Raw genomic sequence first — 17670 nt, 5'->3', positions numbered from 1 at the left:
GCTGCCGTGCTTCCAGCGTACCACACTATGATGCAGTATGCCAGGATGGTCTCCACAGTGGGTCTATAGAAGGTTACCAGAAGCTTAGTGTCCAAGTTCTTCCTCCTGAGTACCCTGAGGAAATGGAATCGTTTCTGGCCCTAGTTCACTGCTGTCATGGTTTTTGCAGACCAGTAGAGCTTATCCGTGACGTGGACCCCCAGGAATCTAAAGGACTGGACCCTGTCTACACATACTCCTTTTATGAGGAGCGGGGCCAGATCTATGCTGTTTGCGAAAGTCCAGGATTATTTCTTTAATTTTCGTGGTGTTCAATGTGAGATCGTTCACGGAGCACCACGAAGACAGTTTGTTGACCTCATTTCTGTAGGCATCCTGAGATGAGTCCGACCACAGTGGTGTCATCGGCAAATTTGATAATGGAGTTAGACTGGTGGGTTGATGTACAGTCGTGTGTCTCCAGGGAGTACAGAAGAGGACTCAGTACACAGCCTTGAGGGGAGCCAGCACTCAGTGTAATGGAGGAAGAGAGGTGGCGACCAAATCTAAGTTTGTGGTCGGTTGGTTAAGAAGTTTTTCATCCAGCAGCAGATGGATGGGAGAGTTTGTCAGTCAGAATATTCGGTATTATAGTGTTTAAGGCTGAGCGATAATCAATGAAAAGCATCCTCACGTAATTCCCATGGTGCTCCAGGTGGCTAAGTGCTATGTAGAGCTATGGCGATAGCATCCTCAGTGGACCTGTTTGCTCTAAAAGCAAAATTGTGAGGGTCAACTGAGGCAGGCATGTATTCCTGATATGGCGGGTCACCAACTTTTCAATGCACTTCATGATCACAAGCGTGAGTGCAACAGGCATATAGTCATCCAGGCTGTCAATGGTTTGCTTTTTAGGGACAGGGATAATGGTCGGAGATTTCAGGCAGAATGGAACGATGGATCGTTGCAGGGTATATAAATAACCATTACAATGGTAACCGTTAGCTCCCTAGGTAGCAGTGTCTGCACCGTTTCGCCAATAGCGCTAAATCCGAGGAGCAGTGAGTGATAATGGTCCTACTGTCGCACACCATACATTGTGTAATAATACGCAAAGTCCCACTCCTTTGCTTTTCCCTGTTAATTATTTTGAAAGATCGTTCCGAAATAGCATCCGGCTATCTAGCGATACCGCAACATCTGGGATTTGCGGGTGTAGCCACGTTTCCTTGATGAGAATAATGTTGCAGTTCCTGACAAAGCTGTTGGTAGCAACAGCTCATCCATTGTGGGTGATGAATCTGGCGTTGGTCAAAATGATACTCTAAAGCGGTGACCGGTGTGGTTGCTCCCTTAGCTTAGCAGCTAGGCCCGCCTGGCATCCACGCTTTTTCTTTCTTTCCCTTCACTGCCCCCGTCATACTCTGAGTGGGCTGACTATCCACAGAGATCCCGGAGGTCTCGAGATGTCCTCGGGAATATTGTAGGTCAATTGCTAGTCTGTTGTGATGGATATATCGCATCTCCTTCCGAGAGTAATTAAATCCTGCGACTGTAGAAAAAGTTTGCCTTGCAGATGTTAGTAAATAACGTACGAGACCGAACTGGAGAACATTGAGCCGCTGCACCTGTGCGCGCCGCCATCTTCGATTTTTTTTTAAGTGAGCATCAATGCATCCGCGACAATATTTTCAAAATGACATAAGGAATGGTCTCTTTATGAGATTGCATTACTTGGATCGTTTTCGTATCTCGAGGCAATTATTTGCATATAAAAAGCTTCCCTAACCTAAACATTTTGTACCTAGATGCATTCGGAAGTAGAGGTATGACTGTACTTTGAAAATATTGTACTAAAACACATCAAAGCTAGTTTCCCCCTCATCCAAGACCCCATCAGTTTGCATACCAGCCGATTAGATCCAATGAAGAGCCAATAACCACAGCCGTCCACACTGCACTGAGCCACCTTGAGAAAACAGGGAGCTATATCAAAATGCTCTTCATTAACTACAGCTCATTCTCTAACACAATAATACCGGACATTCTTATCCAAAAATTGGCCAATTTGGGGCTCCCACATTCCACCTGCTTCTGGATTAATTATGTTCTGTTTAACCAGCCCCAGAATGTGAACCTAAGTCGCCGCTTCTCATCCTTTTCGATAAAGCCCTCTCCATTTTCTCGAGGCCCGACTAATGGGGAGGGCGACAACTTAAGACTAAATTGTGTGTGTGTGTGTGGATGGGGGGGGGGGGGCACAAACAACACCCACGACGGCAAAAAAGACCCAAGCATAATAGCCTTTTTTAAATTATAATATAACACCTTTTCTTATTTCAATTAGGAGGGCGAGAATGAAAACATACATTTGTTTTATGCAGACTGACCGGCACTAGGTAGTTCACGCACTGGTACCGGTCCATCGTTGGTTGGGGACCACTGGAGTAGATTGCGGATGGGAACGAGGTGGCCGACAAAGAAGGTTCTTAGACTCAGCAAGTGGTTGTTTGGTATTACTCTGGTTAGGGTTTGTTCCCCTGTATGACCTCTCCTTGTGATTGCCTATTTAGTTCACCTGTCGTTTCCCCTGCCCCTGGTGTATCTCCTGCTTGCTGCCTCTTGTGTGACCCAGATCTTATCGATTGTCTCGTCAGCCCGTGTCTATTTAAATCCTGTGTATTTGTCAGACCTGATCGGATTGTCTTGTGTATCCATCCTTGTGCTCCTCCTCGTCAGGTTTGACTTTGTTCTTTGATGTTGAAGTCTTTGTTATTTTTTGAGAGCCTTGCCTCAGTTATTCAAGTTTTTTCTTGTGATCTATCACTCCCCGTCTCCGCCTGCTTGTCTGCGTTTGAGACCTTCCATGCTCCACACAGTGCTCTAAACACCTTCGTGCTGAACATTTCCAAAACCAGGGAACTCATCCTGGACTTCTGACGGAACCAAGCTAATCCTACCCTCCTGTATATCAACAGTGAATTTGTGGCACAAGCAGAGACTTTCAAACTCCTGGGGGTCCATTTCTCTGCTGGCCCATCTTGGCCAGCTAACACCACAGCATTCGTCAAAAAGGTGCAGCAAAGACTGCATTTTTTAGAGTACTCAGAAAGGAGCAACTCAACACCGACCCGCTTGTGACCTTCTACCGGTCAGCCATTGACTGTCCACCATCTACAACACCCGGTGCCTCGGAAGTGCATAGGCAATACAAGAGACAAAGCACATCCTGACTTCCTCCTCTTTAGCTGCTGCCCTATGGCAGGCACTACAGGACGATACCAGCCAAAACAGACTCAAGGATAGTTTCTTTCCAAGATCCGTCACCATACTCAACCTGAGTTTTGCACCGAGGACATAATCTAGGCTCAATTAATTATCATCACCGCACTATACCTAAAAATCCATAACACTGCCAAAAGCATATTAATAAGTAATGTTCTCAGAATTGTATTTCAGTCTAACCACTGCACATTTTTATCTTGCATTATGATAATTGCACTGAAACCATAACTACCTCACGGTCTGCTAATGGCTTTAATCACTTTTTTTTACCTCACTTCAATTGTATTGTACATAAATCTTTTTATGACTACTTATATATGAGTGCACTTTATGGCGAAGTTTTAAATCTCATTGTGCTTGTTTAGAGAAAATAAAAGCATTTAATTCAAGAAACTATTGCTTATAAGGTAGTGAGAACAAATGATGTGCCAGATTTAATTATGATTCTTTGAGATATAAAAGAACATTTGAAATAGTCAAATTCATTGGGACAATACAGTTAAAAGTTATGTTTCAGTTTAATCCCATCTCTTTTGCTTCTTAGCGGAGTTTCTTTTTCTTCTGTGGGGCGTCTACTTGTTCTACGCTGTCCGAACAATTCACTCAGCCTTCCAGGAGCCACACCACATGGCTGTGGCCATCTACAATGAGCTTATTTTTTCAGCTGTCTTCCACACCATCAGGTGGGTGTAAGAAAATTATAATGAAATCTAGGTAAAATAAAGATCCAAGATGCTTTGCCAAGAGCCGTAACATTCAGAACTACTCAAACTTACGAAATGCAGAACACTTAGACAACCTTCATGTCAGCATTTCAAACACGGTTTGGCCACAATAACACAAGACGCAATGGAGTAAAGTAAACAACCAAATTGCTTTTGCACAAGCTGTAACCATTCAGAACTACTCAAACTTACAAAATGCAGAACCATTTCAGAGATTATCTTACTTGGGCCCCAAAATTTTATGGAAACCATTTTACATCGTCAGCAGGTATCTTAGGATCACTGGTGTTTTGCCCCTTAACCTGTACACCTCGCCTGGGTGGGGCAACGAAGACTGACTAGGCTTTACATGCAGAAGGTTTTCAACTGTGGGCTCTCTTGAGTTTGACTTTGATTTTGTTAATAAGGGATAGCACATATTAATGAACCTATTCATATTCGTGTTAATGAACATATATACATAAATATGAAACATTGAGGGCTAAATTCTACCTTTAGTCCCTAATGAAGGTTAAAGGTAAACGATGACACATACACACATGCACTCACACACACACTTCCACCCAAAACCATAACAAGACGTGACAGTAACCCCCCACTTAAAGGATGAATCCCAGACGTCCCAAAACCAGACGCAACATAAAAAAGGAGTCAGGCGGGCATGTAGTCCAAAACGCAACTTAACCCTGAACGCCAATAACGGGGGAAAAAGGGCAAGGTGGGCGTAGTGGGGCTTCAAAACATAGTCCGGCCGGTCGAGCGTTCATTCGGTCTGGCCGTTGAGGTGTCGGGCCGACTGGTCTGGCGGTCGTCCGGTCCAGCCCTTGGGGAGAAATCGGGAGGACCGGGCCGGTCCGGGTGCCCGGGCACGTGGCATCGGCGCGGCCACATGAGCACACGCTGTCGGCACGTGGGCCCGGCACGGGGGCCCGGCCACGCTGCGTCGAAGCCAGTCCGTTGAGTGAGAGCAGGGACTGCAGCTGTTGAACCGGGAGCCGACTCGCGGGTTTGAGCATCGAGTCATTCCTCCTTCTTCCCTCCTCGTCGCGGCACTCGCTGTCACCTATAGGCAGATGGCATAGCCCGTCCTCCGTGACACGGGAACAGTCCTGCTGCTGTACCCCCTAAAAAAAGACGATTTCTGGGTCTTGAGCGGGCGTTGTTCAAAAATCCTACCTGAGCTCCCCGCAACCCAGATAGGGGTCTGTGGAAAAGCTGTCCTGGGATTTTCTCGTGGGAAAATTGTCTCTGCGGTGCGAACACCACGGGGTACTCCTTATGAATTCTCTAAAGGTGAGCCGGGTGCTTCCCGTTGGGTCCATGGTTGGTCGACGTCAAGCGTGGAAGGCAGTCTAGGACCGAAATGCAGGGAAGAAATGAAGGGTGTGGGCTGGAGTGTTCTAACAAAAACTTCAATACCTGAGGCAGGAGAGGCAATCAAGAAAATAACAATGACAACAGAATTTTTCTCATGTCCGGGAAGAGGCGCGGGACATTGAGTCCGATTGAACCACGTTCCGCGCCTCTATTGCTGAGGTGGCAGACATGGGCTGCGACCGCAAAGTGGTTGGTGCCTGGCATGGCATCATCCCCAAGACCTGTTGGTGGACACCGGGAGTAAGGGTTGCCGTCAGGTTGAAAAAAAAAGTACTACCAGGCCCTTTTGGTCCATGGGATTCTGGGTGGCCAAACAGCACCCGCTCTGGTCGTGTCCGAGGCAAAAACCCGGGCATGGGAGGAGTTTGGTGAGGCCATGGAGAACGACTTCCGGGTGGCTTCAAGGAAATTTTGGTCCACCATTCAACGTCTCAGAAAGGGGAAGCAGTGCACCACCAACATAATGTATTGTGAGGATGGAACGCACCTGACCTCGAGTCGGGATGTTGGGTATCGGTGGGTCGAATACTTTGAAGACCTCCTCAATTCATTATATATTTTCTGCATGCTTCGTTTATGATACTTTTGGGAGATTCAAGACCTTGTTGTTTTGTAAGTTTTGGTTGAGTTATTAGAACCAATCCACCAGGAGAGCGGACCGTCTCGATAATACCATTTTTTCCCGCAAATGGGTAACGCTTCCCCCGGTCGCGACCGTAACAGATAGATCCGACCACATGGAACCAGCGGGACGCCACCCACGCTCGTGCCGACGTGCTCGTCGACGCCAGCCATCCTCTTTGAAGCCCCCCGACCAGATGGATTTAATGAGAAACCCTTCTAAGTCATTTGGAGAGTAGTTAATGGACACGCCGTGGGGTAGGCACCCCAGGGACGTATTTGCAGCACAGGAATCCCGGCTAGGGATAAGAGGAGGGCTCCGTCCTGCCAGGCTCCATTCTGCCAAGCACCGTTCTGCCAAGCACCAGCTCGCCAAGCTCCAACGCCTGCCCGCCTGGAAGCGGCGGCAATGCTCCGGCGCCCCTGGAGGACGGGGTCGGCGAGAGCGATGCTCTGGCACCCCTCGACGAGGGAGTTGGCGGCATTCCACTGACTCGTCTCGTCACCGGCCGGTGCGGACGCCCGCCGGACCGACCTCTGCCTTGTCTCGTTTCTGACCGGCACAGACGCCCGCCGGACCGGCCATGCCCATGCCTCGTCATCGGCCGGCGCGGACGCCCGCCGGACCAACCACTTCCGCGTCTCGTTTCTGGCTGGCGCAGACGCCCACCGGACCGACCTGTTATGATCCTGGGTAATGGCCCCAAAGCAGGCGAGATAGATAGTCGAGTTCTTAGTGCACCTTTATTGAAATATGCTTTGTCAGCAACAATATTCAGTCCGTGTCCTGGTAACTATCCTGGCGGGTCCTTCTCCTTTCTTGGTCAGTATCTTGGCGTCGTCCTTTTCCTATCCTGGTCAATATCCTTGGGTCGTCCTTCTCCTTTCCTGGTAAATATCCTTGGGTCGTCCTTCTCCTTTCCTGGTCACTTGCTTGGCGATTCCTGGGCATACATGGGTCATAGAAATTAAACATGGAACAATGGTCATTTACGTGAAGGTACTTCCGCGTGCTGAAATGACGATCCGGCAACTGGTTCAGTCTCTGGTGGCCTTATAACTTGGCAGACCGTTGATGGCCTCCACCTGGCGCCACTCTGCTCGTTGGGGCTGGGCCTGTGATTGGTCGAACTGGAACACCCAGCTACCAGTCACGTCGGAGGCCTGACACGACCTCTCCCTCGTCTTGTCACGGGCTGGCGTGGACGCCCCCCGGACGACGTTAACGGCCACACGGTGCGACCGTAACACTACCGCTACCGGCTGCCACTTCAGCGGCACTATCTTAGTTGAAGTAGCAACAAAAACAGATACAGACACACGAAAAAGACATTGTAGAGTCAGATACAACTGGAACCACACACTGTTTTCCACAAGGCGGGGAACTTCTGCAGACTGGAGACCGAGGTTTAAAATATGCAGAATCACTTTTCCAAGCTTATCTGCAAAGTCCCTCAGTAGTCTGGAGCTGAAGAATGAACAGCAACAGAGTACAACACTTCGAATACTAAAATAGCGCTGACAGCTCTTCCATCTTATCGGGGAGGGATCTCTTTTTCCCCATAATAATATATGGAATGATTGGTCTCAAGCGTTGCTTCTTCACCCGGCACTTTTGTCCAGCTCCAGATTTTCAGCGGCATCCAGGTAACTAGCAGAAAAAAAACTAGCAAATAGAACACAGAAACATTAAGGTAAAAAGTACAAAGTAAAGTAAATGAGAATGTATTAAGACATTTTAAAATGTCTCTCATTTTCTGAACCCCTTCAACCTCACTGGGTCGCGGGGGTTCTGGAGCCAATCCCAGCTGTCTCCGGGCCAGAGGCGGGAGATACCCTGACTCCGTGGCCAGTCAACCATTCACACTCACACCCGTACCTAAGGGCAGTTTAGAGTGTCCAATCAGCCTACTATACATGTTTTTGGAATATGGGAGGAAACCGGAGAACCCAGAGAAAACATGCACAGGCCCAGAGAGAACATGCAAACTCCACACAGGTGGACATGACCTGGATTTGACCCCAGGACCCCAGAGCTGTGAGGCCACCCAATATTAAAATGGAATTAAAATAAGATAGGAAGTTTGTAAACCACAAAAACGAATAAGAGACAGGGCTACTGCCACGGGCTGCCGCCAGACAGCGCCATCTTGAAAAAAATAGTTAAGTGTGAAATGAATCTTGCCAATCAGTGGCCCTCACTTACCATGTGAGGTTATCAGGAGTCAGGGATACCGAAAAGGCCATACATGGTTTACCTGCAAACAAATCTCACATGTTTAATGCTCATGTGTTGTTTTCAATTATCACAGTCACTTACCATATCATAAGATCTAAGGTCACGAACCCAAGATGACCAGAGAGCCCAAAAGTGTTCAGCTTCGAGCCAGCTACTGGGGTCAATATCAACTCTTACCCTGTAAATGTCGGTAGTGGCACATGCCACAAAGCGTTGTTCAACGAAAAGTAGGAACTGGAAGGTGGCGCTGGAGGCGAAGGTGGCGCTGGAGGCAGAGGCGGCGGAGCAGCAGTGGATGTTACCATCCGGAAATTCTCCCCCAATGAATCATCACCATATCGTGGTGATAGGGTTTGTGTGTCCCAATTATCCTTGGGGCTATGTTGTCTGGGGCCTTGTGGCCCTGGTAGGGTCACCGCCAGAAAGTCGTTTCTCCTCCGAGTAAGGAGGCGGCGAGAAGGGCAAATCAGTGATGGCGGTACCTTTCTTAGCATTATCTCTCACTTTTCTACACCTTATAGACACCCTGTTAGTTTTTTCCACTTCTAATTTTAAAGCCTCCTCTCTTCTAACACAAGCCTTTCCGTTTCATTCATTAATGTCACCAAACATGCAGTAGAAGACATAAGAGAAAACCAGCCATCCTCACAACACATACATCTATTCTGGCAATTATTTTCTCCCACTTTCACGTTCTCATTCAGGCAAATCTCTGACACAAACATAAAATGCATTTTGGTTGTCCAAATACAGATTGGAGGCCATCAACAGCGTCTTTGAAGCTTTTATTACAGAATATTCCGGGCACATGTGTAGTACAGCCAATGTTTGTCCTTCAAAAATGCACGCGGGCAAATAATTTACAATTACAATTATACTCTCTGTAGGGTACTGAAACTGAACAAGAATGAGATTTTCTACGAGAATGATTATGGGTGGGATTTTCCATTTCATACATTATTCTTTTGTTATGAAATACAAGATAATGACAATATTACAAGTCTTCAAGGACACATCTGGCTACAGGGCAGGGCTCTACTGAGGAAATGAGGAAGTTCATGCAGTCATTACTGTATATAATAAGTTTTAATATAAGACACAAAGTTTCAACCAGTCTATCCTGCAAGTTTTTAGGATTTAGGAGTACCCAAAGAAAAAAACCCACGAGGCTGGCGGGGAACATGGAAACTCCCCTCAGTGAGTTCCAACCCGGGATCAAACTCTCAACCCTAGAACTGTGAGGCCGACAACCTACCAATTCGGACTCCAGGCCGCCTTGTTCTATTACAAAAGTCTTTAATTTCCAATAATACTATGTTGTTGTATGATATGATTTTGTATTGGTGAAGATGAACTGTGTCAGGATTTAATCCTTAAAGTCCTACATTGTTTCCACTTTATGTGTAAAGAGGAAAAAAATGGGGGCTGCACTTCATAGGTGCTATTTGAAAATTCAGGCTTCAAAAAGTCTGCTAATCATTCTTTTACATTTCAAGTGTTGTGGCTTCTGTGCCTACAGGTTCTCTCTGGCATCGAGCCTTCAACCTGATTGGATGCTGATACTGATCTTCACTCACACTCAGATGACTGTCACTATGACTGTGGGTGTTCTTCTTCTTCCAAAGGTATCCCTCCAATATAATAATAAAATGTTATTATCTGTGATATATGTGTGTGTGTGTGTGTGTGTGTGTGTGTGTGTGTGTGTGTATGTGTGTGTGTATAGATATAGAGATATAGAGATATCGCGATATCTCGATATAGAGATATCGCAATATGTGGATATCGTACACACATACACACATACAAACATACACACATACACACATACACACACACACATACACACATACACACACACACACAAACACACATACACACAAACACACATACGCATACACGCATACACGCATACACGCATACAAGCATACACGCATACACACACATACACATACACACATACACATGCATTTATGCATATGAATATTTTTGTATCTCGGAAGAAAACCCACTCAAGCTCAATGCAAACTAAACACAGGAATGTCCGGCCCTGAGATTGAACTCTTGATCCTAGAACTGTGATGCGGACACGACAACTCTTTTCTTCTGTAGAAATTGATCATTTTTTATGCATATAAATTTGGCCAGAAAAGCTTTTTATTTCTGGAATATCAATTTTACTACTACGAAAACATTTATTAGTTTATCACATATTGTACTACTTTCAGAGTTGATGAATTACTTCTCCATATTAGAATAACAATACGAATAAGCACATGTTTGTGATGAGGTTCTTATGTGGTTATAGATTGATTGCAACTCTATCTATCTTAGTTCTTATGCAAAGTGACTCAGGCTTGGGACGGTATTTCCACTGAGGCCTATGAGGAAGAGCTGGATATCAGGAGATCTGTTTCCTACCCTAACAACAGCATCACCTCAGCCTGGAGTGAGAACAGCTTGGACCCTGAAGATGTACGGGTGAGAAAACAAACAATCTGGCTGATTTGTACAGTCGTTTTGCTGCTTAAGATACACAGGATATTTGCAAGAAAATTACGGTCATTTTGGGAAGTAGGCATTTACTATGTGAGCGGTAAATAGTACTTGGAGGTTAATATTATTTTCCCAAACTTTATTCGAAACCAAGGGTGTGCAACCTATTCCACAAAGGGTCAGGTGCGGATTTTCATTCCAACCCGTAAAGAGGCCACATTTTCACCAATCTGGTGTCCTGCAAGTGCAATCAGTGGACTGCTGTAAGGTGCTTCTTGTTTTTTTTCAGAAATAGGCAATAGATCAACATTAACATATATTTTATCTCCTGTTTTCTAAAACAACTGTTGTTATTCAAATATGTTCAGCTTTGTATTTTGCAATACTTTAGGTGATATAGAACATTTTGTGTTAAATATGTACATAATCTGCAGTCAATGGTCTCCAGACGCAGGGCATTCCTTGCCACTCCCACCCACGGGAACAGAGCCATTAGGATTTTGGAGGAGACTGACCAGTGTTTGTGTTTGAGGGGCACATCCAAGCCCTACACTGGATCCTGGTCGTGAACTCCAACACTCGTCCATCAGCATTGACGGTGGTGGCCAACTTGGTGAAGTTAGCGGTCAAAATCACACAGTTAGGTCCGTCCCCATGTGAAGATGACCAGCACTTTCTTTTTATCTCCTTGACGAGTACCAGGTCGCCTGGGGACAGGACCTCCTGTGTGGGAGACCGAGCAGATGTCGGTAGATCATTTGCATTCATCACAGTTCTTTCTTGGAACATTTAGCATAACGATTGAGTGAGAGAATCTGTTTCTCCTGTCTCCTCCACCACCAGTCTAAGTCTTACTGTTCCATTGGTTCTTTCAATGAGTCCAGGACTTTTGGGGGTGGCAGGCGCAATGATACCTCAGGTCGGTTCCAAGATGCCGTCCCATAGCTTGGATCACGCGACTCATGAAGCGAGCACCATCACTCCAAATGACTCGTGGTATTCCATGGCTTGGAATGATCCTTTTGCATATGGCTTTTGCAACTGCCGTGGCGTTCGCTTTCTTGGATGATATATCTCAACCCACTTGGTCAATGACCACCAGACAGTACCTGTATATGCCACCTTGGTTCAGCTCGATGAAATCCATGTTCAGAACCTCGAAGGGATATGTCCCTGTCTGCCTTGTTGTTACGGCTTGCAGCCTGGACACACCCTATGTAGGAGGGGTGTGGTTTCTTTTTCTCTACAGGTACATGGAGCTGTGGCTCCACCCCTGTGACAAAGCCCTGCCCAGGCCAACACAGCTGTGACTACTTCCCCATCATCCCTCCTCCAATCAAGATTCACTTCCTGCCCTTATTTAACCCCTTTTTATTTGTCAGTTCTGGCTGACTTGCTGACTCGCAGGCTTGATTCCTGACTGACTCCCTTGGCTGCCTATGATTGTAATTGCTGAGGTAGTGGAGTCCTCTCCTTCCTTAGAAAGCACATGGTTTAGTGCAGAATAAAGTTTGATTGTCCCAGCTTCACCTGGTAATGTCAGTATGTTACTCCTTGTTATATTTTGTATTTGTGTTGGCAAAGTTAATGATTTTGGGTTGCATAGGGGGACTTGAGATTTAGACACGTAGTTATTCCGCTGTCTAGACTTTTATTACATCAGTTCTGACAGGGGCGCCCTTCGGCCTTATTTCCTGTATTTTGTGGGTGTTCATTTAGACACCTGTCTGGGAGGGTGTTTTTACCGTGTTTATTTGAGGGTGCCACTTTAATAGCTCATGCTTCCCCTATGTTATCCCGTAGTCTAGGTTTTTGTGGACTTTGTTGTAAATAAAATATCACTGAAGGCTACTTGCATTGTTTGTCTGGACTCATCCTTGACCAAACCCATCTGCTGTGGTAGTTGCGACTCCCTGGTATATCTTACCCCAGGGGGAGTCGTAACAGTTGTTCTTTGCTTGGGTCGTTCATTACCTTGAGAGTTGTCTACAGCAGTTGAGACAGTTTCTGCATTTTTTTTAAAAGTAGGTTTGGTGACCTCTGGGAACATGGATTGTTTATTATACTATACTGATCCCCCCACCCCCGTTGAGACATGGCTCCTTCCATGGCTCAATTTTGCAATTACTTCAAACAATGATTGTGGGATGCATTGTTTGTTTGCATAGAGGCCGTTCTCACGTTGAGTGGCTCCTTCCGCCTTCCACTGCAGCTTCTCTTTTTCTGGTTGTTTATTTGAACCCTTTTTAAAAAGGTTTAGTCTCAATTAAAATGCTTTCACCTTTTTGCATATGGAGACAATAAGACCAATAAAAAGAGTTACTAATGGTTTTATGGCATTGCTTGCTGAGCAATAATCTTTCCAATCAATATTGGAGTGGTTGGCGTTTCGTATTATTACGTCAGAAAGTTTATCTCACCTGTCTCCTCAAATGTTTCAACTAAGAGAACCTTCTTACAGTGCAAAAGGTGGATCAACATCCCCCTTTTGGTTATTTTCACGTCTGTTGGTTGGTCAGCACTGCTTGATATTGACGTTCCCACTTTAAGGCACCACCTTTAGTCCATTTCCTGTTGAGAAGCACAGTCTTCCTCTGCTAACCCAAAATCAATCAATTTCCTTAAAGATTTTCATTTTAATTTTTTTCAGTGCCCCCAATTCAATTTGCAGAGCAGATTATTTGTTCCTCCACGTCAAGTTTGACATTTGGAGTACTGCATTTTCATGAAAAAATGTAATTTGGCAAGAAGACTTATGAAGGGCTTATATATATCTGATCGATTGGTTATAGCTTGGTGGTCAGCCAATCAAAAACACAAGAAGACAACCATCACACACTCATAATCAGTGGTCTGCAAGTTTGCTGTCCTATCAGGCTACCCCTCACACTATGCATCCCTGACTTATTCTTGTTCTACTTATGTTGGTCCCTGACCAAAAATTATTTTGTTCGACGCACGTTGGTCCCGGACCACAAACTATAATGTTCTGCGCACGTTGGTCCCAACCCAAAAACTATTATGTTCACCGTAAGTTGGTCCCAGAGCGCAAACTGTGAATACTACTGCAGTGATAATACTCATTCAAATTATCGCACTTCACGGAGACAGAAATCGAAGGGTGAACTCACGCTCTTTCTCGCCGTAATCACCGTAGCGGCGAGGGAACGTCCGCCGGGTTGACCCTTTCAATGGAGGATGGTGTCATCGTGCTCTGTTGTCGCTCCGGCAATTGTTGGTTGTTGGGTCTCAGGTTTTCAGCACCAAAGTACGATAGATCTGAAAATACAACTTCGGGAGCAGGTTAAGAAAGAGTGAGATCAATTTAATAGGAAATAGGTTAATTACTGGACTGCATGATGGTTGGAGTATGCTCAAACAGCTGTGAACCACTCACAGTCTGTCGTCCTCGCAATTCTCCTCTCTGAATGAACACTGGGTCAGTCTTTATAGAGCTCACACAAACTGCTGCAGCCTATCTTATATTGCGCGATTCGAACAAACAGTTCCAAAGCGATTTGGCCACAATACAAGGAAACAATTGAAAACCCTGTTACCCAGTCTATGTTACATTTCGTCAGGCGAACAAACAATTGCATGGCCAGCTAGTTAGCTATCTTACATTTTGTGGTGCAAGCACACAATTGCAAGGCCAGCTAGTTAGCCTATCCTACATTCCACTGTTTTAACAAACAATTGTAAAACCAGTTTGGCCACATGGCTCGACATGAACAAACAATTATTAGGCCGGTTGGCAGGTCTACCCCACAACCCACTTTTTTTTATACATAGAAGAAGAAAAAACAAGTCATATTGTCACAAATGCAATTACAATAGTGTTCAAAATAGTTAAATAGTTCTGGGGGCTTTATCAGGCCACGGTTGTCAACTCTCACAGAAGCGGTCACGATGAGAAGCAGCAGAGATATTTTGGCAATAGAAGCAATATTGATGTCACAACATCTTAAACTTCTGGTAAGAAAATTTTAATTTCTGTAATTAGAAAGCATCAGGTTCGGATCAAGATATATGTTTCCTTTTTCATATTGAATAATTATATATTTTGCATTTACAAAGACAGGCATATAAACTTCCTTATATTGGCACAAATAATGTGTTTTTGATTCATACAGTGTTTGATGATTTTTCTTAAGATTTTCCCTTCAAAATAACACATTTGTACTCCCTATTGAAACCATGAATATAAAGGTGAAAATTGGGAATCGGTGGGGCGGCTTAAACGCAAGAAATTGTAAAATTACAAAATTTCAAGGCAATTTTCATGGTGCGTCTCATATGCGCAGGCGGCTTATAGACGGCTGCTTGGAATACAAGTAAATACGGTAATTTTCCCGTACAGTATAATTGTACATTCACTCTGTATGTCATGAAGAATTTAGAATTGATGCATAGTTCACTTTCTTTTTTAGGATGAGTTGGAAAAGCTCTACGTCCAGCTGGAAGTCTACAAATGCAAGAAGATGCTTGCCAGCAACCTGCACCTCAAAACGAAACGCAATTCAAAAAAGGGTTGTACTCTGATGAAAAGAATCACAGAAATCCAAGAAACCATGCACATACATCGCCAGTGCAGCCAAGAAGATAGTAATGAACGTGGCAGCAACCGTACATTGAGGAGAAATCAGATGGAGCACGGTAAGATTGAAGCGCTTACTGATGTCATTTTCAACATTCTGACTAATTTGCCTATTATTTAAACAATATGATACACTATAGGAAACTACAATAATCAAAAAAAAATCATGATAGAAATCTCAAATCATGCTTATCAGACCTAATCTTTGCCATGGCTTTATTTAAAGACAATGATCTTCACACTTGTTCGACAAACAAATTGATTATTTTGCATGTTAAATACAGTTACATTTCCCAACATTGGAATATTGCAAAAAAATACGATATTTGTTATCTTTTCAGAAAGACTGGGTTAGAGTTAGGGTTCGGACACAAACATTATATTCAATCATTATTTGGATAGAAATATTCCAAGCCTTTTTTTCCTATTCTAATTCCTATCCTAATTCAGATGATTATGGTTTACAGACATGAAAACACAGATGCATGAAAATTACAACATTCTCTTATTAATTTTTTGACCCGATTATTCTCTCATGGGTTCCAGGGCTGCTGGAGCCTATTTGTAATTTTGGAATGTAGGGGGAAAACGGAGTACCCAAAGAAAACACTGGAAAGCAGTTTGAAAATGTTTTTTCAAAATCACTCAAGACTGCAAAAAAAAAAACCAAAGTGTCATAAACTGATTTTCTTAAATGTATATAATCCAGCCTATCACTATTAAATTATTTCAAGTAGTTGGAACTATTCCGCACATTATTGAGTTTCCATCAAAATTATTCTGCTCAAACAAATCGTGATTTTTAGAGCTTAAAAAGAATATTTTGACCATATTCACTCAAGAATTGCATTGCAAACTAACAAAGTATCATAAACTGAAATTTCTAAATGTAATCTCTCTTTAGGAAAACATCAAGAAGATTTACCTAAGAACAGAGACCTAAGCTTGCAAAAGTCGTTGAGTAATGATCAGGTTTGTGACCAAGATGATAAAACTGGAAGTAAAGTTGGCTATACAGCAGGGGACCAAATGACTCCAATGGGTAATGCAAGGGACAATTTTCTACTTGGTTCTCTAATTGGACACAAACATTGCAAAAAACAAATGGAACCAGCTGCCCCACCATCAAAGCTGGAACCAGCTGGATCTACTGAATCAGTTCCACTCTTCTGGAAGTCGGCGAGTGTTCACAGCTTAACACACGAAAATAAATATGTGCACCTGCGAACTTCCATCATGCAGAAGTCTCTCAGTGTTATCACCAGTGCTAAGGAGAAGTTGCCGGGGCTCGGGAGCAAGACCCAGTGTATGGAAGACGCCAACAAAAAAGGTCTGAAGAGGCGAGCAGGGAGGCTGCTGTCAGAGGTGGATGAGACTCCAGAACATTATCCCAAAATGATTGCCAGTCAGTCCGTGGAGTATTCCAAAACACCTATGAAGATGGGCATCATAAAACAGAAGGTACGTAATCATAGGATGTTGGAGCCCAAATGTCAAACTAATTTATTTTCTTTCTTTACTCTAGGTGAGTGGGAGTCAGCCGTCTATTTGTTCTGAAACTGGCAGACACTTGTATGATGTGTCTGAAGTTTGTCTCTGGGATATGGAAGAGCCTAAGTCTGAAGCCAAGACACAAAAGCATGTGTCCATTGTACCCGTGGAAAACACGAGCAGCCGGAGAGGAAGTAGCAATTCAGGCTTCGGCAAATGTAGTCGTTCCCGGCAGAGGCAGAAAATGGGGCAATCTCCATCAAACAGACGGCGCTATAAGAATAGAGGCAGTGACAGGGAGAAGAGCAGAGAAAAACAGAAATCTTTGGGAACCAGGTCTCCTCTGCCCCTTTTACCAGATTTGAGTCCATGGGATTTTGCTGAGCAACCCATGGTTGGTGGATTTTCAGAGGCCAATTCCCCCGACAGAGTCAGTCGTAAAAAGAGCATCACACCTATTGTTGGTAAACCCAAGTCGCTCCACTCAGATCATTCCAAGTCCACAGGAAGCCTATTGCAGCCTCCTTCCTTGATGGTGGAGATCTGCCCGTGGGATTACAACAGTCCACCTTTACCCAAGCAGGAGACTTTCAGCAGTCCTTCCACAATCAAAAAGAAAACGAAAGGTTCCTGGTCATTCAACCACAAAACGGAGAAGGAAAAGATGAGTGAGAAAACCAGAGAAAGGCAGAGCTCTTCCAGAAAGCCACAGTCAAATTCAAGGCATAATAGCCAGTCCTCTGAATGTGCCAGTCTAGAATCTGAGCGAAGGAAGAGCTCTAACAAAGATCCAGATGGGGCTAATGTGAGGAGGGCAGCAGTCCTCCCACGTGAAACTGATGCCTCAAACAGAAAATGTG

The 17670-nt window shown here is 44.5% G+C and overlaps 1 protein-coding gene across 2 annotated transcripts in view; it reads left to right on the top strand.

Moving 5' to 3' along the window:
- Nucleotides 1–17670, top strand: part of gpr158b (G protein-coupled receptor 158b) — a 60792-nt gene that overhangs the window by 42740 nt on the left and 382 nt on the right. The window contains exons 8-13 of one of the 2 annotated variants that reach the window (XM_077725064.1): nucleotides 3809–3947; nucleotides 9746–9851; nucleotides 10561–10701; nucleotides 15153–15378; nucleotides 16224–16780; nucleotides 16845–17670. The exon at nucleotides 16845–17670 is cut by the window's right edge and continues 382 nt beyond it. In XM_077725064.1, the coding sequence (XP_077581190.1) occupies nucleotides 3809–3947; nucleotides 9746–9851; nucleotides 10561–10701; nucleotides 15153–15378; nucleotides 16224–16780; nucleotides 16845–17670 (1995 nt within the window). Of the gene's footprint in view, nucleotides 1–3808; nucleotides 3948–9745; nucleotides 9852–10560; nucleotides 10708–15152; nucleotides 15379–16223; nucleotides 16781–16844 lie in introns of both variants that reach the window. The other variant, XM_077725063.1, reaches the window with a different exon arrangement.

This window comes from Stigmatopora nigra, chromosome 9 (genome assembly GCF_051989575.1).
Source record: "Stigmatopora nigra isolate UIUO_SnigA chromosome 9, RoL_Snig_1.1, whole genome shotgun sequence".
Lineage (NCBI taxonomy): Eukaryota > Metazoa > Chordata > Actinopteri > Syngnathiformes > Syngnathidae > Stigmatopora > Stigmatopora nigra.
The sequence above is the reverse complement of the archived record's forward strand: the minus strand, read 5'-3'. Positions and strand labels throughout refer to the sequence as shown.